The sequence below is a fragment of the Pseudorca crassidens genome, chromosome 3, assembly GCF_039906515.1.
Source record: "Pseudorca crassidens isolate mPseCra1 chromosome 3, mPseCra1.hap1, whole genome shotgun sequence".
NCBI classification, from domain to species: domain Eukaryota; kingdom Metazoa; phylum Chordata; class Mammalia; order Artiodactyla; family Delphinidae; genus Pseudorca; species Pseudorca crassidens.
Genome location: NC_090298.1, coordinates 76,318,382 through 76,345,488, shown reverse-complemented (window position 1 = coordinate 76,345,488; position 27,107 = coordinate 76,318,382). Strand labels below are relative to the sequence as shown.

Below are 27,107 nucleotides of genomic sequence, written 5' to 3'. Positions count from 1 at the left end.
ATAACTAGTAAATCACAGAGTGGAATTCTAACTCAAGGCATGCAAGCATTTGCCCCTCTGCTATCTCAGCATTCTGCTCTCATAGGCTTTGTAGAGTTTCCCCATCCCCATGCCGATCCCCATAGTGGCATCAGCAGAGCCTCTCAAAGTAGCTGTCCAGATCTGAGTCCTAAGCTTGCATTATTTCCCTTTTATCAGCATTGTTTTCATATCGGACACCATCTTGAATTTAACACCATGATTATTAGCACAAGAAGAGAAGTAAAGTCACTTTTTTTTTTTTTTTTTACTAAAAGCAGATACAAATATTTGAACGTTTGAAACCAGAGTGTCTGTTAGTGTTTTCTTTCATACTTTGGTTTAGGAAGCAAAGTACAGTTAGAAATGCATAAACCAGGGTTCTAGCTTGTATTTCTATTGTGAGGGAGCATTAGTTCTTTTTTTAATTTAAGATTTTCATTTACAAGGGTCACTTGTGTGAGTATATGCAGAAGCCGAGTATTTTCTGTGAAATACCTGAAATTATAAGTTTTGACAACAGAATTATAAATAAGACTCTAATTCATTTGCTTCTCAGGGTTCTGTCACTTTACGTGTAGACTGAAGATGAATAGTGAATATTTCACACTTCAGGGAGGAAAGAGATGGTACCAGGATGGCTGAACAAGAGCCCCTGGTTATTGAGGCTCTGGGCAGCTTCCCACCAGCTTCTTGTAACCTCAGTCAGTGCTCCTTGATGTAGATTCTTGGCTTAAGCCATCACATCGTCTCATCCTCATACAGTAACTTGTGTATTTCTGTATCCTATGTCCTCACCTTCTCTAGGAAGTCTTCTTTGATTAATCTCGCCTATCCGATAATCACTCCCCCCCAGAATTAGTGGATTTAGGATTTTCAGGTATTTGAAAGCATTTTCATGTAGGGACTATTCAGCTTCTCAAGGGTACAAAAGTCCAGTGTATCTTCACATGCCTGACTCACAACGCTGCATACAATTGGTACTCAGGAAATATGGACTGACTCATGAGAGCTCAGGCCTCTCTCAGAATGAAGCCCTTTGTACTTTGCATAAGAATTGCTAAGGCTTCTGGAATAATGTCTCCATTTGTATTAAAATTATGAAATCCAACAGACAGATTTTCTACCACTTAAAACCACACTAGATATAATCCCAAGGGGCAGCTATGTTCACTGGGAAAACCTGACTCAGCCGGTTTATTTCTTTTGAATCACTTAACTTCTGAATTTTCTCATTCAGTGGCTTAAACTCGACTTTAAGACTGCATGCACTCAAAACATTTGCATCTAATTGCAGCAGTAGTATGTTTCCCTGTTGCCGTCTGAAACATATTCATTATCAGTGTCAGGCTTACACTGAGAGGATTTGGTTATTTATATCTAAAAAATCAAATTCAGAAAGATAACTGAAGGCATGTAAGTCGATTTTTCTACTTTTTTATTGTCAGAATATGCAGGCTGTAGATACACAAATTCAAATCCTTGGCAAATCGTATTTGCAATGAGTGTTTGTCTAGAGATAAATGGATATGAGTAGAGAAAGTTATTTTAGGAATGATAAGTCAACATGAATTTTATTTTTGTAATGTATATATATATATATATTCAATATGTGTATGATTCAAGAAAATATTGTGTCTGGCAAGTAATTGCTGTAGCAATCCATGTAATGAAGAGATTTGAGCCTTATAAAAATGTATTTAAAACTGTGTTAAACCTTATTCCAAATTAAACATTAAGGTCTTGGTGTATGCTTATAACTACAGGGTTAAAACGGAGGTTTGAGTGGGCTGGGCGTGCATTCCCTGGGTTATCCATTTTATTAAGACCAACACATCTTCCTATTAGAATGCCGTGCCCTTGAGGGCACATGTGGCAAAGTTCCATACCTTTTGTTATTCCAGGATATAGTTAAATTAATTTAAGAACAAAGTGTTCCTGTAGATCCATCAGGTGTTGTTGCAGTAGTTTTAATCAGAACCAGAAGCATGCTGGCTGCCTCAGGTGATGTCACGGGAATAAATGTTGATTTCACGAATCCTATGCCCTGTGTGATCCACCACATTCTTGTCTAACATGTTTGTGAAACAGTAAGTTTCTTTCCTCAAAGCGGAAGGCTGCTGCTGAAGATTGATGTATTTTAAGGATGGATAGTGACCTTTGAAAGGTTTTCATAAATCACTTACAACTGACCTGCAAATACAAAGTGAAATGAATAGATGAGACAGATCCTTGCCAATATTAACCCTAACTTTCACCTTAAATGCCCAGGTAATCCAAGAAGAACTGTTCTCTTGGCCTAAATTACTAGGAAACATCATGCCAGTTCTCTTCCTACATGAATATGCAGATGTATTGACATGAAGCTCCCGCTGCTGTTGAAAAGATCATATGTGTTTAACTAGAGAAAGGTGACAGGGTGGTCAGAAGCCACACCTGGGAGTCACCTGCAGGCTCAAAGATCAGAATAATGAAACACTATTAAGGATGGGTGGACACAACCCTCCAGTATTTATTGAGCCTCAGTTCTTCATTGAACTGGGTCCAGTGGAGAGGGAATATTTTCAAACACACGCGAACGATTGCTGCCTACAAGGTGTTTCCCTCAGAAGCGGTCTGCTAGTCCACAGACAGACTGGACACTAATGAGAGGGCAGAAAAAAATAAATCCAGGGTGAATCTTGGGCTACAGACCATCATCATTCTTAAAATTCATCACTGGGAGAGATGAATGGACTGCAGTTGTCAAGGAAGTCTTCTGGCAGGCAGTGGGCTTTGAGCTGAGTTTTGAGGAGCGGGTAGCAATTCCCCAGGTGGAGGGGAGGTGGGGAGTTCAATACGGGGACAGGCTAGGCAGCGTGATGCATGTTCAGAGTGGTCACAGTTGAACCTCTCGCTTCTATAGAATTCAGCTTGCTGAGCAAATTCAGAAACAGGCGCTTTGTAACAGCTCCAGGTGCTTCTACTGTATGTGTTGCAAAAAAAATTATTGCGTATTTCTTACGTGGAGGAATGATACAAATGGCAGTGTTTGAGAGGAACTGGAGGCTAGTACCCTCCAGTCAGGAGGCTAGTACCCCAGTGCCAGGAGAGGTGTGGTTTAGTCTAGACAGCGCAGTGGGACTTGAGGAGGAACAAAAAGAGAGGTGATTCTGCTGAATTGCTAGGGGCTAATACAAGAGAAATTATCTGGAAAATAGGAGTCATCTATAAAGCTTCTGATGTTATCCATGAGTTAAATTAGCAGAATATACTGTTTTAAGTGTAACGTACCTGCTGTTTGCTAAAAGTGCCGCTAGGTGGTGAACGTGTATTATTCGTGGCTTTAGCCGTTTGCTTCTCTTCTGGTGAAAGGGATTTAACTCATTTTGAAAATTCCAGTTCTTATTAAATCACACTAGATTTTCAATTAGTGAAATATCGCTTAATAACTTATGGAAATAGTTATTAATAGATATAGGAAACTGAAATATTACTCAGTGGTAGTTATTTCAAACACATAAGAACCTATGTACAAAATTAGAGCTATCTGAATAAAACTCCTATAGGATTCTCTATTTTATTTTAATTTTTCCTACTCAGTACCCACTCAGGAAACTTCCTTATTTTGTATTCAAGTAGTGACAAGTATCTTTGGTAATAAATGACATCAAACTGTTTGGGTGCTTAGAGATTTGGAGAACGTGCTACGTTCTAATATCGGAACTGACTGTTCTGGGTGAGAGCCTATTTCTTCTACTTAGCTGTTTGCAGTAGTGTGTTAGATAATACTCTTATCTGGCAGTGCTTCTGCTAGCACCAGGAAGCTCACTGAAAGTGTATCTTACTTGCACTGTCTCCCTCATGGTGTCTTACCTGACTGTAAGCATCAGGAAGTCAAGGCCTGTGTCTGCTGGGCTTAGCATTCTACTCCAGTGCCTGGTACGGTGCCAGACAGAGTAGATCCTCAGTGAGTTAATGAACTTTTTCTGCTAGTCAAAAAAATAATGTAGTGTCCTTTACACCTGATCTCAGTAAATCAGGTACAACTGTATAGTATATTTTTACCTTCTGAGAATGACTCAGAAGAAGTTCATGCAAAATTTTCATGTATTCTTTGTTTCTTGGAATCTTTCATTTAAAATATTTGCATGCATATATATGTGTGTGTGTGTATGTGTGTGTGTAAGAGGCCTGGCACTCTGGTTTTAATCTTTCTAGATTAACTCAGCAAGATTATGATTTGGGTTATGCTAAATTCTCAGGGTCAGCCTATATTTATATTGCTTATATTTATCTATATGAACATGGGAACACATCTTACAATAGGGTAGAATATTTGGATTTGAGACAGTGCTTCCATAGCAATATTGTAAGTGTAGTGGTAGTGGTAGCTATTTTATGGAGTAATTAGTATTTGCCATTTAATATTTCCAATAATCAAGTATTGTCAATAATACTGTATAGGTAAAGAAGTTGAAGCCCAGATGGGATAAGTTAGGGTACACAAGGACAAATGGTTACCAAACTATGGTCCAAACCTGGGACTGTTTGGGTGTATAGCCTGGTACTTCACCTGATGCTATACTGCCTATCTCTACTACTATGTTGAATTTTTCTGCTTAAAAACCCATCCAAAGCAGTAAAAGAGAAACATTTATCTAAACATATTTATGGGGTTAGATACCTTGGATATAATGTATAAAGAATATTAAAATCTCTTTCAGAATAGCCATTTTGGAGGAAATTGCCATTAAACAAGAAAAAATCTACTTAATCTAATAGTAGTTCGGAAATTATTCACGACCCTTCTATATTGTAAGATCCTCTACTGGTCTGACCATTTCTATAGCCAGAGGAAAACCATCCTCTTGTCTAATATATATTACATACTCAATAGTCCTATAAATCACAATTATTATTGCTTACTACAAATACAAACATAAGTTTAAGTATTACTTCATACTTAATACAAAACATAATGTAAACAAATACTTGATTAAAAGTGTAAAAACTGACACTATGGAGCTGCCACAGCAACGAGTCTGGGTCTCCAAATATTCTTGAAAACACAAGGGAGAGAAGAGGCACATCTCTGATACAGCCTGGCAAGGAATCAGGCACCTCCGGGTCTTCCCGGTGAGAGTAGGAAGGGTACAATCTCTTTTGGAAGGCGATTTGGCAGTGGGCATCAACATTACAAAAACACAAATCCTCTGGCCAAAACAATTCCACTTCCAGGAGTTTATCCTACAGATGTACTTACACATGTGTGAAATTATCACATACACAAGGTATTCTTTGCTCCTACTTTTTTGTAGTAGCAAAATGTTGGTAAAGAACCTAAATGTCCACTAAGGGAAAGCTGATTTAAAAAATTATAGTCGTCAGTACAGTGGACTATTATGCAGTTGTAAGAATGAGGAAGTTTTTTAGCACTGATATGAAACAATCATATCTATATAGATAGATATAGGTATAATCCATAGTTAAGTAAGAAAGAAGGGCATGGCAATGTTTATAATATGGCACTATTTGTGCCTTAAGAAAAGAAGAAAGGAAAGAATAGACACAAACACACACATACACTCATGACTACATATATTTGCTTGACTATGCATAGAATAATCTCTGGGAGAATATGTAAGAAATTGATGACATTAGTTCCTTTCAGAAAGGGAAGCAAATTGGCCGGGAGCCAGGGAGCAAAAGGGAGGCTTTTCCATACATCTGAACATATATTATCTATTTTTTTAAAAAAACATTTTTTAGTTTAAAAAACATATAGATACATGTACATCCTTCAATCCTGCATTTCAGGTTCTAGGACTTTAGCTTGAGGGTATCATAAAAGACGTATCAGGGCTTCCCTGGTGGCGCAGTGGTTGAGAGTCCGCCTGCCGATGCAGGGGACACGGGTTCGTGCCCCAGTCCGGGAAGATCCCACATGCCGCGGAGCGGCTGGGCCCGCGAGCCATGGCCGCTGAGCCTGCACGTCCGCAGCCTGTGCTCCGCAACGGGAGAGGCCGCAACAGTGAGAGGCCCGTGTACCGCAAAAAAAAAAAAAAAAAAGAGGTACCAAAGATTTATGCCCAAAGATGTTCGTTGTATGATTATTTTTAATGATAAAATAGGGAAATCAATGAAATGTTCAGCATTTAGCCATTAAAGCCATGAAATATGTGCATAAGTGCACATACTACACATCTCCTTTGTAAAATGCAACAAATTTATATGTTAAATATCAGGGATTCGGCTCAAGACTGTCTTGTTCATTGAATCCTTAGCATCTGACACATAATACACACTTGATTAATAATCAAGAAAGATTAATAAACAGAAAAGAGACTGGAAGAATATTTTCTAAAATGTTAATGGTTACCATAGGTGTTTACTTTCTTCTGTGCTTGTTTTTATTTTCCAAATTTTACACAATAAGCATGTACTCTTTCTATGATTGAAAAGAGGGACACTAAGTGTTGTAAGACTGCATCCTAAAAAAAATTCGTGTTTTTCATGCCATGCTTATCTATAGAAGAATGAATAGCTATTTTAATGAGTACTAGTGAGTGTTTACATTTGATCAGCAGTGCTTACAGAAATTCTGGAAAGGATGGTGGTGGTGTGTAAGTGGCAGCTGGTACATTTAGTGAGTATTGGAGGTACATGAGGGGATAATTTGAATGCTAATTACAGTACCACTCTGCACTTAGGAGGGATCACAGAACGAGGATTAGGGTTATTTGATTGAATGGAGTTATAGTTACATTGAGATCTTTTCTGTAACATTAGACCTGATTCTTGTTTTTTCCTTGTTTTTGACTACAGACAGATCTAGGTTCTGGTCCCCGTGCAGCAACTTACATATTCTGTGATCTTTCTAAGATTATATTTCTCCATCTGCAAAATGAGGCTAATAGTATGATCTTTGCAGGATTGTTCGTAGAGTATATTCCTAATGCAAGTGAAGAGTTTAGCCCAGGACCTGGCATATAGAAGACACTCAGGATGCCTCCCTCCCCCTTCTGCTTCTCCCACACCCATCACTGTGTCCTGGGTGTGAATGAAGAACTAAAAGTTGGTTTAGAAATAGAGAAAGGACTAATTTTTTAGACAAACATTTTACTTAATCCTACTAATGATCCCTTAAGATATAGATCATCCCATTTTATTAATATGGGCAGGGAGTGCTGCCTGAGGAGCTGTGACCATCCAAAAACCACAATGATTAGCACCTACGATGTGTTGATACAAGGTATACACTGACCCTCTCTGTGACCTCTAGAATTTTGTTCCAAGGGAAGAAGATGGAAATCCTCTATCGATTGTATTGCTGTGCCTGAGGACACTGCAGAACTTATTACATTAGTATGGGTTTTGGATGTTTGCCTAAAGCCACAAACCTTTTGATGTCCACCTTCTGGCCCTGAGAAATTTCTCATCACTCATATAATTCCTGCAAATAAGATAATTTTTCATTAAAAGTCCTGCTTTATCTGCTCCTCCTTGTTCTCTGACTTCAATTGCATTAAAAAAATTCTTTTAAATACTAATTTCACAAAATACTTTTCTAATGTGTGTTCCAATTAACTTTTAACACTCTAAACGCAATGAGCTTGTTTAAATAATAAAGTAGATGAGAATGATCATATTTGGAATAGATAAAATTACTCTATAAGTAATTGTGCAAAATTAAGCTTTAAATTTTGAAGGTATAAGACTTTAACTTATAAAAACATTTTTTATATATGAATGATATGACTAAATGACTAAAATGTTAATTTCTCAATGAAGCTAATAGGGTACTAAGGTGCAATATACAAACCATTTAGATAGATGGGTATTTTATCCTGGCCAAAATAAAATTCATAGCAATCAGCAATACTAAAACAAATATTTCTTAAACCATGTTTCTTAAATGCAGTCACTGAGGACTAACTTCTCCCCCGTACTGATGAAACTCACAGAATGTGTGCCACTAGGTGTCTCTTCCACAAAATGACCTTACGTTGATACCTGGCATCAATGTTTTACATTTTCAGTTGATATTGCCCATTATCTCTGCTAAGCTAGAGGAAATAAGTAAATGACCATATCCTAGAGAAAAGTATTTAAATGATCCTCAGAAATAGAAAAACAAGAATGCAGAAATTAGAAGGAAAACTTTGGCATTTGTACTAATAAAGTGAATAATAAAAATTCTTTTTTTTTAAATGTCAATTTATAATGTGGTCTTTGTTTCCCCCAGCTAACTATCTGTCTGGAGGATGATAATTCTATTTGTGTTTATGCATAGCAGCAGTTTGGCTCAGATAAAATATCTAATTCATAATACTGGTAGATGTGCCAAAAAGCCACACAAACCAGAAGGTTAAAAATAATTTCTATCAACTCTGCACAGGGTGTTTGAGGAAGAGCAGATTGTTGTAACTTTTATGCTTACAATCAGGGCGCTTTCATAAACAGAGGCATTTGAACATTTGCATATACCTGATATCATAGAAACACCAAAAATTGGGTAGGGAAAGTCGACATTTATTGTAATCTATCTTCCAACCCTCAATGATAGTAACAAAAATAATAGTGATAATATTTAAATGGTAATAAGTAACGTTTTTGAGAACTTACTATATACTGAGAGAAGGCAAAATGCTTTACAAATTCAGGGTTAATTTACCATATTAGACTCAAAATGACCTTAAATCCCTCTAAGTGTGTAGTGATTTATTAATCTCTGAGAGGAAGTATACCTAAAATAGTTTTCTTTGTCCTCCTGGAAAGTGTACTCAAAGAAAAGTACTAGAAGTAAATCACATCCTCTTGAGGCAGCACTATTTCCCAACTCCTTGCTATTGGAGGTTTTCTTCATATGTTTTCAAAACAGGTACTTGATTTTATGTTGGTCAGATTCTCATGCAATTTGTGTGTGTGTGTGTGTTTGGCTTGAGTTGCTAACATTAACTGTGATTCAGAACTCAAAGTGTTTATGATTTTACTGTAGAGGTTTCAAATGGTAATAAATATCTATTTCGAATTCCCTTCTGAAACACATGGGAATAGGGGGTTTAGCAGGGAAGAATGGGGTTCACAGGATGAGAGGCATGTAACTTACAGACAGCAGGTAGGGGGACCTTTGTGAGATGCCCAATGAGATCCTCCTTCTACCTGGTATGGCTTTGAAACTTGCCTCTGGGTCACCACCTGTGTGCAGGGCCTTCTCTGTCACCAATTCTTTCAGCTTCCATGGAAAACAATTCCTCATTCTTATTTGATGCTGGTATCTCCGGCACAAACAGGACTGGGGGTAGAAGGTCCAGTCAGAATATAGACTTGAGGGATATTTATTTCAAGAGCCAGACCGAGTATAACACACTTTACTAAAACTAGAACAGCTTGTGGTGGGACAGTAGTAACCTTTTTGTTTTTCTTCTTTACTGTGACCAGTGGATGCAAATGCACCTGGAGGTCAACAAAGATCCTTTTCTACTTCTTGGGATCAGCACATAACTCCCTGACAGACAATATAAATCTGATGGGGCTGTTGACATACCTTAGAGACTGATTTCTGCCATCATGCCAGCATAATGAAACAAACCTAAACTACCTGTGACCTGGCCAAATTCTAGATTGTTTATTCAGTTACTTAGCCAAGAACTGTCTTTAGTGCCCTTAGAGATCAAAAGAGCCAGGAAGAAGCAGGAATTGGTGAGAAAGAAAGAGCCATAGAGCCATAGCCACAGCCATATCTTCTTGTTCTTTGGCACCAGGTTTTGTCTCAAGTGCAGGCTGGATCACCAGTTCTGCTGGGGAGTCTTGATGCAAAAGAAGAGTCTGTTTTTCTCTTTAGAGGAGCAAATCGTGGCTATTAAACAAAATTCGGGTTGAGACATTTTAACAGTACGGTATGTGACATCATTTTAAACGTCATAAAAGGGAGTTTAAAAAAAGACTGGCTAGGCAAGATTGATAAAATTCTTAATTTTATTAAGGCAGTGAAAGAGACTGAAATGCAAAATCAATAGCAAGGAGGACAGTGCAGAGCTCATATACATCACCTGACAAGGCCTGTGAACAGACCTGAGAAAGACAGTGTATTTCCCAGTGAAAAGACAGTTGCATGCCCGCTACCGCTACACCAGCTTCTACCAGCCGCTGCCCCAGCTCGCTCTCAGTGAATGATTTTTCCGCCTGCGTCACTGAGAAAGCAGAAGCAATTAGGAACCCCCTACATGTTCACGTCTTTCTTCCGCCAAATCTCAGACCTACTTCACGTGCACCGCACTCTTACCTTCCCTTTCCTCCCGTCACAGGGAGGAGGTATCCCTGCCTCTTCCTCCACTGGGCTGTGTCCCATCCCTTCCCACACGCGTCACCCCTGCAGTTAGTGCCCCTTTCCTGCAGCATCCCTTTCTCCTCTATACTAGATCATTCCAAGAGCAGGTGACACACAGTAGCAGAGCACTTCTCAAACTTTAACGTGTGTAGGAATCACCCGGGGATATTGTTAAAATGCAGATCAGAATTTGAGTAAGGCTGCATTTCTCATCTTCCAAAAAAAAACAATCCCCTCTTTGACACCATACATATATACTCTCCACTTTCTGAGACAGGTGTTTACAATGTGTCTGCTTTTCACTCACATTTGCTGCTCAGTCTATCCTAAGCTTCTGTCCCCACCACTGAACCAAAATTGCTTTTGTCAATAAACTCCATTTGCCGAATCCATTGGCAGGCACTACTTGACCTTGCTGCAGCGGAGTTTCAGAGACATTACCCCTCCCTCCTTGAAACACTTCCTTTTGACTTCTGAGATGTGACTTCCTAATTTTTCTTCTACTTCAGACTTTTTCAGTCTCCTTTGCTGGCCCCTCCTGATCTGCCCAACAGCTAAGCTTTGTTGTGCCTTGGGGCTCTGTCCTGTTCCTGTCCCTGGGTGACTCCTTCTGTTCCCATGACTCTGTGGGCCTTCTAAATGCCAAGGACTTTCAAATCTGTGTCTCTGGCCCTGACTCATATATCCATCCACCTATTGATATCAGCTCCTGAATAGCCAACAGGCATGCTTTTTCATGGCCCAAGCGCAGCTTTTCATCTCCTTTTCTCCTAAGTATGCTCTTCTTCTCCTCTTCTCTAGCTCAATAAAACCAGCCTCATTTACCCAGTCCCTCAACCAAGAATGTAGGCAGTTCTTTGATTTCTCTTTTTCTCACCTCGCAGATCCAATCCAGTAACGTGTCTACAGCGACCTTACTTCTGAAACATCCTGAATAGGCCTACTTTGGCTTAGAGCAAGTAGGCATATTCCCTTGTGGACCACAACTATAACATCCTATCTTGTTTTTCCTCTACATTATGCCTAAATGGTCTTTTAAAAATGTAAATTAGCTCATGTTATTTCCCTGCTTGAAACACTCTGATGGCTTCCCATCACGCCTAGAATAAAATCTCCATGGCTTACTTTGGTTTACAAGGCCTTCTGTAGCATCACCTGTTTCTCTGCTATCTTCCCATTCCTCTCACCGCTTCACCTGGCTACCACGTCTGCGCATCCTTTGTTTCCTAAGACAAGTTCAGTTTGTCTCTCCCTTAGTGCATTTGTATTGCCTGTACTGGTTCCCCTGATCTTTTCCTGGCTAGTCCCCTCCTTGTTCTGGTTATTACCTCTTTCCTTCCACGTTGGTCCCCACCCACCCTTCTCCCTCACACCACATTTTCCGGCTCCCTTGACAATAGCTTTTGGGGGACTTGGCCAGTGGGAGATGCTGGAAGGAGGGAAGAAGGAAAAGAAACAGGAGAATTTCCTTCTCTCTCTCTGTGTCTTTCCTCTTCCCCCACCACTTCTGGAGGCATTTTCCAGAGACAGCCTCTCCTCCACAATCCCAAGTACTGCCAAGCAGCGCCAGCCATGACTCCAGTTCTTGTCATGATTCGTCCACATGGTCTAACATCTGGGCCCCAGTAACATCCCCTCCCTCGGGTAGGCTTCCTGCATTGCCGATGTCTATCACACTGTTATCCTCACTTCTTCCATCAGCAGGGTAACCACTTCTCTGTGTGAAATTCTGGTTGTTTGAAATACCTAAAGTAGTTTCTATTTTCCTAACCAAAACAGGTCTCAACTGTGAAGTTCGTGCTCAGAGCAGCCCTCCCTGACCTCTGGGTCACTGTCCGGCCCATGCACCCAGTTCAAGTCTCTTCATTGCATTTTTCACTTTCTGCTCTTTTCCTTCTTCATTTACTTATACGTTTGTTTGGTGCTGTCTTGTTTATCACTGTATGCCCAGAGCTTTGAATAGTGTCTTATACATAGCTGCAATTCAGTAAGTCTTTATTGAATAAAGGAATAAAGGAGATGGACTGAGATTTGGCTAAACAATACTGCTCAGATGGGGAGGTCATGTGAATGAAGCTAGTGACCGTCAGGCTTCTAAATGCAAATTTCAAGAAGAAAGAAAGAAAGAGAGACAGAGAGAAGGAGGGAGGGAGGAAGGAAGGAAAAGAGAGAAAGGAAGAAAGGAAGGAAAATAAGAGAGAGAGGGAGAAACTAGGCAAAAATAGAAAGTGTTACCCCTTGGGAAGAAAGACAATTAGTGGGGAGAAGGAAACTAATCATTATTTAATATCTACTAATGTGCCAGTTGCTTTATGTACATGATTTCTTTCTGTTCCCATATCAACACTCAGGTAGACATTATGTCCATCTTACTGATGGAGAAACTGAGTACCTGAGAGGTTAAATAACTTATATAAGGTCACACAGCTGTAAAATGCACGAGAGGATTCAAGCCCACAACAGCCATCTGCCTGATTAGGATAAGTACAACGTAGCCTGGATCCATGTCCATCCTACTTTTATTTTAAATACAGAACATTTAAATACAGATACATAAACTACCGTTTGTAGAGGACTTATTGTATCCTATTAAGTAAATGGCCCTCTCTAGTGTAAGAATTTGAGATACTTTTGCAAATTGATTCTCTTGTTTTTCTTGCCCTTTCCCACTTCCTTCTCCCCCTCCGCAAATAAACTGAAAGACAGACCATGATCCACACAACTAAGTAAACAACATGTTGCCATCAGCGCAGTAAAGTGGGCCTTTGCTCTTTTCTTCCAGGTTGGCTTCAGGATGAGCCTGTTTTTGTGATTTAGTCTGCAGTAAGGAAGAGGTTTAGGAGATAGGCCCACCCCATATATCAGCAGCATCCCATAGGGCACAGAGTTGGTTTTCAGGTATGTGCTACATATAGCATCAATAGAGAAAGATGGTCTAGTTCCCTCCAAATTCACCAGGTCCTTTATTTGTACTGACATCACCTCTGTTTTGTTGAATTTCATTGAAGAGACCAATTATCCTCTTAAAGGGGACAATTGAGTTCTCAATCTTGTCCTTGATTTGCTACATTATGCCCAGGTCTGAAAATGGTAGATGATATTAGATTATTCAGTATATGGGGAAACTGAGGGAGAAAAGCCCCAAATGGTAGAACAAATTGTTTTTTCCTAACGCTAATCTCCCTTGTTTGGTGGATTCAAGTCAGGCCATTAACACAACTTTTTTTTTTTTAATTTAATTTTATTTATTTATTTTTGGCTATGTTGTGTCTTTGTTGCTGGGCGTGGGCTTTCTCTAGTTGTGGTGTGCGGGGGCTACTCTTCGTTGTGGTGCGCGGGCTTCTCATTGTGGTGGCTTCTCTTGTTGCAGAGCGTGGCCTCTAGGCCTGTGGACTTCAGTAGTTGTGGCTCACAGGCTCAGTGGTTGTGGCTCGTGGGCTCTAGAGCACAGGCTCAGTAGTTGTGGCACATGGGCTTAGTTGCTCCGCGGCCTGTGGGATCTTCCCGGACCAGGGCTCGAACCCATTTCCCCTGCATTGGCAGGCGGATTTTTAACCGTTGCGCCACCAGGGAAGCCCCATTAACACAACTTTGACATTGCTTTTTCCCTGATTTGTTCTTAAGACGTTTCCCTATTCTCAAACGTCATGCACTCAGAACACTGAAAACTTACAGCAAACAAGCAAATCACAGAAATTAAATAGCAATAAAACTGTTGTTGACTTCATGTAAAAAAAAACAAAGTGTCATCCAATATTTAAATGGCGGTTATTTCCAGAAACTTGGCAATTGTAACCATACAAATGATGAAATTCATTCCACTCACAGTCCATCTCTGTTTGGAAAGGAAATACCAGCAGTGTTTGAAAAATGGATTATTAAAGACCTTGGTCTGCTGAAGGTGGCTCGTATGTTCTATTTGCTAACACAGCATCTTGTTGGGGGAAAAAAAAATAATAAGTGCAGCTTTTCCCTACCCCAGATTATTTTCACTACTGATCTTTAGAGCAGGAAATAAAAAACAGCTAATGGTTCACAGGGCATGTGGAATTAGTTTAAGCAAAGCCAAGTCCTGGTCCTGCCGACGGCCTCCTCTCTCCTGTGCTGTTTTGTCTATGCCGGCCTTAGAATATGTCAACAAATCTCTTTTAAGCTCAGATGGGAAGAAAGGATGGTGATCCTCTCTCTTTCTGTAAGGGAGTAATTTACAACAGATGTGCTTTTTCAGAAAGGTACAAGTTCGTCTTGTAAAATATTTGTAAAGAAAAATAGCCTCCGGATTTCACAAAGCAATCCTTACTCAGTCTTGGAGATGTCACAAAGAGCATTGCTTTTATAATACTAATACGATTCTGTGCTCAGACAATTTGATTAAACTCAAGATGAGTTTTTGGGAAGAGCCAAGTTTAAATATCTAAAACAATGTAGTGAAGAAATACCATATGTGACTTGATGGCTTTTTGACAATGACCTGAAAGGAGCCCAGTTTCAGTTATGAGACCTGGGTTAAAGTCCCAGGAACTCTTTCTAACTAGAGTAATGAGATCCTAACTTCTCCAAACCTCACTTTCCTTATCCATAAAATGGCGAAACCACCTGACCCTGCCATCCAAGTGGGAAGATAAGTTAAAAATGCTTTATAAGGGCTTCCCTGGTGGCACAGTGTTTGAGAGTCCGCCTGCCGATGCAGGGGACACGGGTTCGTGCCCCGGTCCGGGAAGATCCCACGTGCCGCGCAGCGGCTGGGCCCGTGAGCCATGGCCGCTGAGCCTGCGCGTCCGGAGCCTGTGCTCCGCAACGGGAGAGACCACAACAGTGAGAGACCCGCGTGCCGCAAAAAAAAAAAAAAAAAAAAAGCTTTATAAAGTCCTCTACAAGGTGAATGATTTTCATAACAAATCTATTGAAGAAAACATCCTCGAAGGTTCCACACCTTCGTGTACATGCTTTTTTGTATATGGAGTAAAAGGAATTTTTTTTTTAAACTACTTTAGTAAGTAGATTAGCAACAAAGCTCGTGCTGTTTAAGATAAAATAATAAATTCTGGCCTTGATTCAGCCATGAGCCTTGTTGAAGAACAAGTCACTGATTCTAACGGGAAGTGTTACCTGCATAAGCGCTGACAGAAAAATCACGGGAGAAAAAGGTGTGTGCTTTGCATGAGTATGACTAACTTTGGCCTTAGAGAGTGTGCAACTTTCAGGATGCAGGGCATACTGTAAACAGGTGAATTTACTCCTCATTTTTCAAATCCCATATCTCAGATGACAACAGATATGGCTGGAGGCACCAAAGGAGAGTGAGCGTAGATTGGGGTAGAAGTTTGAGTTGGGATGCGAGGCGTCTGGTCTTTGGTTTGCTAATTAGGGAATGAGAATAATCCCTTTACCCTTGTGTGACCATTGCAAGGATCATGTAAAATGATACGTGTGAGATAATCTGATTGTATTAGATGTATAATTCTAAGGAATTATATAAACACACTATTCCTTAGATATATCATAAATAATAAGGGAGAAAACTCTGTCATCTTTATAGAGATTTAATAAATTTAGCATTTAAAAGTTTTTCTGTACTTCCTTTTCAGTCTCTTCAAATTGTTGATAACGTTAATGCCTAATACGTACTGAGCACTTCCTATGTTCTAGACATTTGGGGTAAATGCTTTAAATGGATTAAGCTCATTTAATTTTATAACCATCACTGAGGTAGGTTCTGTTATTACCCCCATTTTACAGATGAAGATAAGTAAATTGCTCAAAACCACACAGTTAAGGCAATAATGGAGGTGGGGTCTGAACCAGGTTTAGCCACAGAGCCAGTTAGTCAGAAATCTAGTCATCCTCTAAGACTGTGGTCGTCCAGAAGACTCACAGCCTTCTCTAAACTCAGTTGCCCTCTCAGCTGTGCATTTGAACTCTAATCAGATTTAAAAACCCATTTGGAAATGAAACAAATGATTTCAAAAGAGGGTTTTAAAAACACACGCACAGGGCTTCCCTGGTGGCGCAGTGGTTGAGAGTCCGCCTGCCGATGCAGGGGACACGGGTCCGTGCCCCGGTCCGGGAAGATACCACATGCCACGAAGCGGCTGGGCCCGTGAGCCATGGCTGCTGAGCCTGAGCGTCCGGGGCCTGTGCTCCGCAACGGGAGAGGCCACAACAGTGAGAGGCCCGCGTACTGAAATAAATAAAAATATAAGAACACACACATGTACACTCAACTTTTTCATTAGAAATTGGGATAAAGAAGAACTCTCCTGGCTTGCTGTTTGGATTCAGAAACAAGCCAGTGCTTCTCTTCGCTACTGTCACTCAGGCTTACAGTACTGACCCCATAGAAAGGGCAGGAGAAATTCCATCCACCAGCAATGTCCTCAAATAAGCTTTCAAATGGCTACCAGCGGCAGAGGCTATTCCACACCCTTGTTATCTTCTCTGTAAACCTGCTAATTTGTCACCAGAAGGGAGTTTAGGACATACCTTGTTTAAGCTTTTTTTTTTTTTTTTTCCAAATGGGGTCTAAGCAGAAGCAGTAACTTGTCGTAGGCCACCATAATCCCGAGTGTGCTTTCACATTTTCTAACCCTTTCCACAATGTGTTCATTTTGACTTTACGGAATTTTTATCTCAACACTTGTATTGTACTGTCCTGGGTGAAAGTATGCTTTGTCACTTATTTTCCTGTCTGGTTATTTGGGAACAGCAGCCTCACAGCTTCTGGTGTGGCTTCGATCAAGGTTAGCCCGGAGCCAGGCCTTCCGGCCCTTGCACTTGAGAGTCCATCTGAAAGCAGAGTTTCTCCTGGGACAGAAAACCTTGAGAGGGGATCATCTGGAGAACGGCTCTCTGGAAAGTGTATTTCCTGCCTGCTGGCAGGGAGATTAAGTCAAAGGTTTTGATACTGATATATAGTCCTAATCTTGCAAGAACTTTCAAGAGCTATCAGGGCAGTTATAAGGAGTTTTCTTAAATCATTAGGAAGAGGGAGATAGGCAAGTCCCTTAGAGTCTACATGATGAGGGCTTTGTCAAGCAAGAAATTTAGCTCCAGGGACCTCTCTCCCCCCTGACAACAGGTACATCTGCATCCCCTGGGTGCTTTCTGTAAGGTTTATATACATTTATATTTAATGGAAATTTAACATTTTATGTATAGCCTTTTTTTTTTTTTTTTTTTTGTGGTACGCGGGCCTCTCACTGCTGTGGCCTCTCCCGTTGCGGAGCACAGGCTCCGGATGCGCAGGCTCAGCGGCCATGGCTCACGGGCCCAGCCGCCCCGCGGCATGTGGGATCTTCCCGGACCGGGGCACGAACCCGTGTCCCCTGCATCGGCAGGCGGACCCTCAACCACTGCGCCACCAGGGAAGCCCTATGTATAGCCTTTTACAAAAAATTATTTTTGCTTAATTAGAAATTAATATGAGTAGTCAGCAAGTTTTATTTTTGCCTTGGCTTCAAGTCATTTTCGTTTCTGATAGAAGATATGTTCCTTCCCTTCCTCATATTCACCTCCCGGACTCTCTCCATCTCCTCCCCCTCCTCCTTCTATCCCATGGGGTGTCTACTCTTCAGGTTTTCCTCTCCCCTTCCACTTTCTCTTTCCCTCAGTTTCCTCCTCTCCCTTTTTGCTCTTTCTTCCTTTTATCTCCTTCCTTCCTTCCTCTCTTCCCTTCCTTCCCTTCTTTCTTCTTTTCCTTCCCCTTCCTCCCTCCCTTCCTCTTCCTTTCCCTTTCTTTCTTTTTTTCTTTCTTTCTCTCTCTCCCTTCCTTCCTTCCTTCCTTCCTTCCTTCCTTCCTTCCTTCTTTCCTCCCTTTCTTTTCCCTTCCTTTCCTTCCATGCTTTCTTTCCTGGCTTTCATCATAACCTTAAGAGTGCCAACTGCCATTTTTAAATGCCTGTTGTTTACATTGCCTAGCCCAGGGGATACCTCTTTCCAAATTGTTGTTATTTTACAATCACCTTTAAAGTTCCATGCAAAAAGCATAACATTAAATTAATGGGGCAAGGCACAACTAAATGTGATGAAAAATTGTACTGTAGAAAATGAGTACTGAAAAGCTTAGTACCTTGAACAGAGGAAGCAAAAAATTAAGATGAGGTAAATACTCATTCTGGATAAAAAAATGTGTAGAGTCAGGGGAAGGGGAAAAAAAGTCTTCTCAATGTAACATTATAAAGAATCTAATACCATTTTCTAAAATGGAAACTGACAAGTTAACACTAAGACATCTGGGGCAAAACTAAACATGCCTAAAAGGTTTCATATATTTAGGAATTCTCTCTAATATTTCAAAATTTTGTTTTTAATATGAGCAAAAATAAATAAAATAATTTGAATTCTCTTAATAAGGAATTGTATACATAGTTTTATTACTACTACTACTAATAATAGTTATTTGTACCAGGCATTGTACTAAGAGCTCTACATGGCTTATCTTATTTAACTTAGTCCTCTTTATAACCCTGAAATGTAAATGTTTTTGAGAACTGTTTTATTTTTTAAGAGAAAATATACTGTCTTTAAATGGTCTCCATGTGTCTTCTTAACCTTAACCATATCTCAGAATCCTTTAATGTTTCAATGGAGTGTTCCTACTTTCAAGGTTAATATGAGGAAAAGCCAAGGCACCCAGTAACCTGGGTAAGATTTGATATCATAAAAACTGTGTAAGACACTGAGATAAGATTCAGTAGTCAAGAGTCTCTGTGAGTTGTTAAGTTGCTCTCTGGGAGAATTTCAGTGCTCTAGATTTCAGGCTGAAGGGTAGTTTTCTATATCTGAAAAAGAAGGAATATTGGCACAGAGAAAACATTTCACTACTTTGTGTACCTTTATTCAATCTGTACCTCATGTCTACTATTTCCATAGGTTAGAAGCATAGATCTGAGAGGAAGTCTGTATTGCAGGGCATTTTACTGAGTGAAGTAAGAAAGCAGTGCACAAAAACCATCTTTAGCATAAAAGATAAATCCCGTGAACCCTAAACATATTCCAAACACAATGTACACTTCGTGCTCTGTGAGGTTTAGTTTGCTCACAGAAGAGCTGTAGTCAACAGTAAACTAGAACAGTTATGTCTCATAGCAGATATCAGTCTGACTGTTCCCCTTTGCCAGAGGTTACACAGCAAGACTTTAAAGGAAAAGCAGAGTTATGATCCAGATTAGCTCTTTGGGGTGCAAATTTGCATGCCTCTTCTGTGAAATCCTCAGTAAGGTGAACAGATGCTCTGGTTTCCTGGGACAGTTCCGTTTCATGCTCATCCTGATGTAAGACTTAATAGCTCTCTCCCTTAACACTCTTAAGACACTCTCAACCTAGAAAGAAAGTGAAATAACGTTAATTTTGTAACATCAATATTTTGAGCAAACATGTTCTGTATACCTGCTGTGATCGATACAGCACAGGTGTCCAAGAGATTCATTTTCTATGATGTCAGCAGGGCTGACAGTGACCTCTTTGGCATCAGTGACTGTGGCAGGATGCAGCTGGATGCACGAAGACCCCAACCCCACAGTACACATACCCTGACACCTATCACATTGGCTTCTCGTTCCCATTTGGAACGAATCAGTGAATGGGAGCACTTGTCATTTTGGTTTGAAAGTCAATGAACAGGATTCCCCAAATATGTAAGGAGTGTATATTGATCCTTCACGTCTTTAAGAGTTTCCTAAATATCTCACAGCTAGGAAGTAGATATTTCTTTGGAAAAATCTAGTTAACTTTCTGTTGAGAAACAGGGTAGTAAAATAGGTGATATGAAAGAATCACTGTATTTCAAGTGTGCAGTTATTGATATTTTGTGGACTATTTAAAATAACAAGATTTTAAGAAATCATATGGAATTATTAGAAAAACTTGCACAATATAAATCTCACATTTTCAGATTTATAGTTATAGTTCTTTTTTATGGGTAATTTTCTTTTTACATCTTCAAAAGAAACCTTCATAATGCATTAAAAAAAAACACTGTCACTACCAAGCCTTTGTATGATTAACTACCCTATGATATTTCTTTCATCCAAGCTGGTTTATAAAGGAAAGCAAAAACGACAATAAAAGAAATGTACCAATTTATTCTCTACTAATAAAGTATTGAACATTAGTGAAAAAAGTGTGAAATATTGGAATGCAACACAGAGCAATTCCACTACCCATTGCAGTTTTGGGTCATATACTGTATATAAACAGTAATTACTTCATTGGTTGGAGACCACAGTGGAGGAATATAGAATTTGATGAAAGAGATGTTAAGATAAAAAATTTATCCCAAAGCACTTGAAAACTTTGCCAGCACTCCAGACTGTTTTATTTTGGACTGTGGTGGCCAGGGGTGAGGGGAGTGGGCGCAGGGTGGGAGTGCAGAAGAAAGAATGAAAATTAAAAGTGAGCAGATTTTTAAAAACTCTTGAGCCAATAATCAACATCAGTACTTGGATTTAAAGAATCTACTAAAAATAGTCTTTGTAGATACCTGAAATGACATGTTACTAATGAAGATCCCATATTTAATATATGCACATGACATTATTAACATTAAATCTGGTGGTTTCTAACACATCTTCCACTTCCCATTTTTGAATCAACTTTCTGGATTTCATTTTCTTGCTGATCATGGTGTTTGCGATAATAAATTTCTAAACGTTCGCAAGTCTTTTCTTCTTGTTTATCTCACAGGGATCCTGGGTAGGAACTGAAATCTTCCTGGGTAGAGTGGGAAGGTCACATAGTATATTGTGCAGAGAACAGACTCGAGTTGGCTGGTTGTAATCCTAATCCAAGCTGTGTCACTTTTCCGTGAGCCTCAGTTTTCTCTCCTGTACAGTGGAGAAAAATATCTGTGTTGTAGGGTGGTTGTGAGGATTGAATGAGCTGTGTGAAAAGCACTTTATGGTGCTTAATGAGTATCTATTTACATTCTACTTCTTTCTAAAGATAATTTAGAATACAAAAACATACATTAAGAAGAAATAGATAAACCGTGTAAAATCATGCCCAGTGAATACTGATTCATTTATGTCTTCTATCCATGTTACTTTAACAATGATATTGGAGAAAATCAGGGGATCATCCTGATTATAAAAGTAAAATATATTAATTGCAAAGAATTTGAATATTACAGGAAGGTATGAGGAAGGTAAACATCCATTATCTTTAAGATTTTGACACATTCCCTTCATCTATTTCCATCCTACTCATTTCAAAAATAAGTTAGAATTATACTCCATATCACATTTACTTCCCATTCTTTTCAGTTTCTATTAGATCATAAGTATTTTCACTGTCTTTAAGCAATATTTTGTGATTTCCTAATAGTCTATCATTTGTATGTAACATAATTAATTCTACCCACCATGTTAGTGATTTTTCTTTTTGTTATTATAAACAAAACTGCAATGAAAATAGTTTCAGATGTTCATTGACTATATTGGTAATCCCATCCCTTCATTTGTCATATTCGTTGCAATTTTTTTCCCACTTAGCCTTTTAAATTTATGATAAATTTTGATATAAGTTTTTAATGTTATTTACCTTTTACTACCAGTTATTTTTCTTTGTGATTTTCTCTACTGCTTGTATGTTCAGAAAGTTCTTTCCTATTCCAAGGTCAGTAAATAAATTACCTATCTTTTTCTGTTTTTATAATTCATTTTTAGCTTTTTGCTTTTAAATTAATATAGTATATATTTGGGGTACCTCAGTTTGAGGTAGATGCTGGGGTAGATTTGAGCTGTCACAAATAAGTTTGAGAATTTATTAAGGCAGAATTTAATATAATTTTCCCCAAATAGTTAAAACAATTACCCAGTAACGTAATACTTCCTTCTTTATGATAGATTTATGATGGTGCTTTATCATACAATGATCTCTCTTTCAATGCTTATCTTTCATATTTTAATTACTTAAATATCTGGTACAATAAATGTTTTCTCATTATTTCTCTTTTGCAAACATTACTTGGCTATAGGTATTCATTTATTCTTCCAAATAAATTTTAAAAACACTTGATCAAGTTCTCCCCATTTCACTCCACTCCAAACACAATAGGATTTGCTTGACATTGCATTAAACCTTTGTGTTCAACTGAAAAAAAAAAAAAAAAAAACATTCTTTTAATATTCAGTATTCCAATGCAGAAACATAGTATCTCTAATTTCTTAATATAGATTCTGTACATTTCTTGTTAAGGTATGGCTAAGTGTTTTATATATTTTATTGCTATTGTGAAAGAAATATTTTTCACCTCATAATTTCAAACTGGTACGATATTATTCTCAGTGAACTTTCATTGTATAATCTGCATGCTTTGTCTCCAACTTGATTTATTCTGCATGTAGAAAAATAGTTTGTAAGAGCACTTTACTTCATAGACAAAATGAACTTAGCCGGTGCTTGAGAGAGAACATTGAAGGCTGTGGAGATTATTAGAGCAGACCAATTTTGTAATTATGAAAGGAACTAGAAGGAGCCACTGGTTATCCATTTTATTGTAAAATGTACAATTACATAGGTGAAATGAGTGCATTTTATTACTGGGGAGGGAAAAAAGACAAGAAATTGATGCACCCATGTCTGTAATGACATGTGAAGGGCAACTTTTGAAGACAGTGGGGACTCCGAGAGTGTGTAATTGTTCTCTGTACTCTGAGCCTTATGCATTTCATCTACCTCATTGCCTTACAGTCCGTTTTGGTATAAGTGAGATGAATAATGTAGACAATATCTCCCATGGGAATTAAATTTAAAATGAGGGCTCTAAGTAACTGGTATCTAAAGATCATGTTATAAAACTGGCATCCGTGTCCTCAGTCCCACTGTACCCTGTTGTCCTTGGAGGCTGCCCACACACCTGTCATTCGCTTGCCCTCAGTTTCTAAGGTGGCAGGATGCCAGCCCCAGCCAAGTGTTCACAGTGCAAAGTGCTTTAGACTCTTCTAAAATGAAAGTCAGTATGTAAATGTGCAACATGACGACATTATTATTCTAGCTTCCTGGCTGCTTTCAGCAAGCACTGACTGCCACATGAGGTCTCAAGTGTTCTGGCACAGTGTGCAAGTGTTCAAAAGAAGTTAAAGTAATGAAATTGGATCTACATTTCCATAGAGATTCAAGCTGGCATGGAGGAATGGAGTCATGGGTTGGATGGTCTCCACCAAACAGCCTAGGCAAGTGCCTGTGATGCCAGGCTACTAAGCAGAATTTTCTATCGTGAAAGGGCACCACTGTTTCTTCCTCTGGGTCTAAAATTACAAAATGTGCCCATTTCTCCCAGGCTCACACCACTCTCTGGGCGCTTTATGCTCAGTCCTCACCCATCCATTCCCTGGAGCACACACCAGCTTTGCTTAAATCTAGCACAAGTTTTAAAATGAAGAATTAAGTACAAAGTGTGGGGCGGGGGATGTTTAGTTAGAACACTGACTAATAGAGCATGAAGTATGTGACTATTATTCGTAAGAGGCGGGGCCAGGCTAACTGTGTATCTGATCTACCTAAGGTGCTGTTTAGAGGTGGCCACTTACTGGATTTCAGTTGACCTTGTTATTTTTTTTATTTAACATTTTTTTTGCAGTTTTCATTGCTCACAGGTCTTCTCATTTGCACCCAGCATTCCCTTCTATTAAAATATCTGGAGCCAAGACCAAACTTAGGTGTATGGGTGCTGGGGCCAAGAAACTGGGTTTGCTGAGTATCGCGTCATGGTAGGTCCAGGGTCAGCACAGATTCCGCATTTGGTCATTCTGAGACCTGATCTCTTTATACCTCCCCTCCCCCTGGCTGGAATGTTTCTGTTCGCCAGGGCAAGAGCAACAGAATCTGAGTCTTGTGCTTTGCAGCCACCCTTATACTAGCACAGCTCCATAATGCTGAGTACTCTTCCTCCTCTACCTCCTTTCATATCCTAAACATTTCATGGGCTTCACGTATCCATTTATATATATGCAAAAATGAAGTTCATTTAAGTTTAAAAATGTAAGAGTGGGACAATTAAAAGAATTCAAGCCCTCAAGGATACCTTTACTCATATAGAATCTCTCTCTCTTTTTTATTGGGTTTTAGGACAGCGAAAAAAAGGGATTTATAAATAAAATCTATGCCATCCAGGAAGTATGTATCAGTGTCCAGAACATCCTAGATGAAGTTGCTTCCTTTGGCGAAAGGATAAAGAAGTGAGTGATGCTGACATGTGAGCCCTGGTGTTCTGTGGGACAGTGTCCGTTTGTTTCTCAGAGGGTGAACTGCCACATTCTTTCTGGCAGGGGACACTCCTGGGTGATCTATTGCTCAGTTTTATCATTATTTACTTTGTTTCTGCCTGTCTTTGGTTTTATGAAAGTTCTGTCAATTTCCTCCTTGAAATTTAGAACATATTGGTTGGAAAGAAGTCATACTTGTAGCTTTGAAGAAATAACACCGTCCTAAATTTTAGCACGTTTTCACAGTGAGACTTTGTTCTTACACAGAATATGAAATTGTGATAGAAAAAAAATAAACCAAGTTAAATGAGGATTTCAGGTAATCAAGACACACCTGCAGTTTATTATTGGTCGAGTTATAATTTCTTCAATAAAGTTAAATTTAAAAAAATCATACTATATATAGCACCCTGCAAAAATATGCTTTCAATTTTGTATATTTAAATAGCTGAGATCATAATTATAGATGAAATAAACTAATGCTTTCTCATTTAGAAAATATACATAATTTTTATAATTTAAAAAACAATTTTTTAAACAAGGAAATAGAGCTTCATTGAGAGCTGATGTAAAATTAAGAAACATATTACTTGCATTTTACTTCAAATAGTTTTATTTATTAATATATTTTTTAAACCAACTGTTTAATTATAAAAATGGTAAGGTGGATTTATAATTAGTTATTAGTAAAAAATATTCTAAGGCCCCGTACCGACTAAACTATGTGAAAATTGGCCTACATAATGATTTCTAAATGATCTATTCAAGAAGGGGTGCTGTATATCTGGATAAGCCTACATTTTCCTCGTTTTATATATCTATTCATTGTTTATTATTCATAACCAAAAGTGTTCTGCAGATTTGGATCCTTGGGCATACATAGAAATTGAAAGGAGTAAATTATTTAAACTAAAGGTGTGAGTCATTCATCTGGTGCCTTTCATGTTTCAAGGCATAATGCATTTTATTTTGTATAATTTTTTGTTTAACACATTTCCACATATGCATAGGTGCTGAGTTTCCACTTTCTCGTATCATATTAGACAGAACAGCCTCCTTCTCACTCCCAAATGTGCCTCTAAGCAACATTCAGTATCAGACTTCTAAAGACTGATTTCCACATCTTTTCTCTTTTCTTCTTCTCCATGTTATTTACATCTCTAAGCATGTTTCCTTGTTCTCCACAACCTATCTGCAGAAGCAGAGTGTGAAGTCCTAAATGGGGCATTTCCCTATTGAGTATTGTCCTTTCTCTGAGGTACACTGTGTATTGATTACCTGACAGAAACATCTCATTTATATCAGAAGACCCTGGGTCAACTCTAAGGTCAGGATTGTGAATGCCTGAAGGGGAGAGGCTTCTTTGTAACTCTGGGTGTTAGGAGACTCAGACAGGTGCTTGGCTGGAAAAGACCATGGCCAGTTGAAGGAAATGACCAGATCCTGGCTGTGGACCAGGCTTGGGGAAAACTGGATTTTGTGAACTTTCCAAGGTATAGACAGAGGTGCAGGTATAGGCTGAGGTACAGGAACACCGCATAGGATCTAGTGAGTCTTGTAGGAGCTATCTTTTCGGCACAGTAATCTTTCAAATACTATAAGAGAGAAGCTCCCCTGGGGTCACGCGGGATAAAATGGATCTATCCAGAAAGCAGATACAGAAGCAATCTTTAAGTACAAAATGAAAGCCTCCATAATTACCACATCTTGTTACTAAATCATTCCAGAACTTTCTTGAATTGCATCTCTTAAGATCATATTCTAGATATAGATTACACAATGCACTGTGGAAAAAGAAAAGGGCAGTCTTTTTTTCCCCCTGGGAAAAAAGCTACACTGGTATTCCTTGCCATTTTTCCTTCCAAGAGGAGTAAGAACACAGGGTGTTCTTCAGTGAGGGTGCCCAGAGGGAGGGTTTTCTGCGTGAAGAGCCAGTGCCCTCACACATAGAGTGGTGTGATAGATGGCTCGGAGCTGAGCCACAGGAGAGCAAACAGACCCTCAGCCTTCTGTTCTCTCCACAAGCGGGCAGAAGCAAGGGAACTACAGGTGTCAGTGAAGGAGGGAAGGCAAGATTCTTTGCCTGGTGACAGTTATAGGACTCACTCTGGCCATAGGAGATAAAAAAACACGACAGCAAAGCCAGACCCCAAGAGTTACTAAAAACAAGACAACCAGATTGATCCAACTTTGGCTTTCTTACTAGAAAAAAAAACATTTTTAGGAATTTGACCTAGAGAAAGACAAAAAGCAAGCCATATGCCACAAAGCTAAGGAATAACTCTTAAGTGTTAGGCTGAAGGGCAGTACATGAGAAAATCTCTTGAGAAACATCCTTTATTGGATCAAAAACTTCCCTGGAAAAACCCAGCCCAAGTGAGCATAGCATCCATTACTGGGAAATTAGAAGAAATAAAAAACACTGACATTTATCCATATCATGTACAATTTCATATTTTCTTGAAGTGTCTTGGGGCCCTTCTCACTGCTTGATAAGAAGAAATGCCATACTTTATAGACTCCTAGAGTTGAATGGCTCTAATAACTTCATCTTGATTCACATAAACATGTTG

General features: G+C 39.1%; 1 protein-coding gene across 13 annotated transcripts in view; it reads left to right on the top strand.

Moving 5' to 3' along the window:
* The window catches only part of MCTP1 (multiple C2 and transmembrane domain containing 1), a 541,379-nt gene that overhangs the window by 496,784 nt on the left and 17,488 nt on the right, over positions 1-27,107 (top strand). For 12 of the 13 annotated variants that reach the window (XR_010942040.1, XR_010942041.1, XM_067731244.1 and 9 more), the window contains one exon: positions 24,398-24,507. The exons of the other annotated variant lie outside the window; for it this stretch is intronic. Coding sequence is in view for 10 of the 12 variants with exons in the window: in XM_067731244.1 (XP_067587345.1) it covers positions 24,398-24,507 (110 nt within the window). In the remaining 2 variants the exon portion in view is untranslated. Of the gene's footprint in view, positions 1-24,397; positions 24,508-27,107 lie in introns of those variants that run through there. 13 annotated transcript variants of the gene reach the window in all.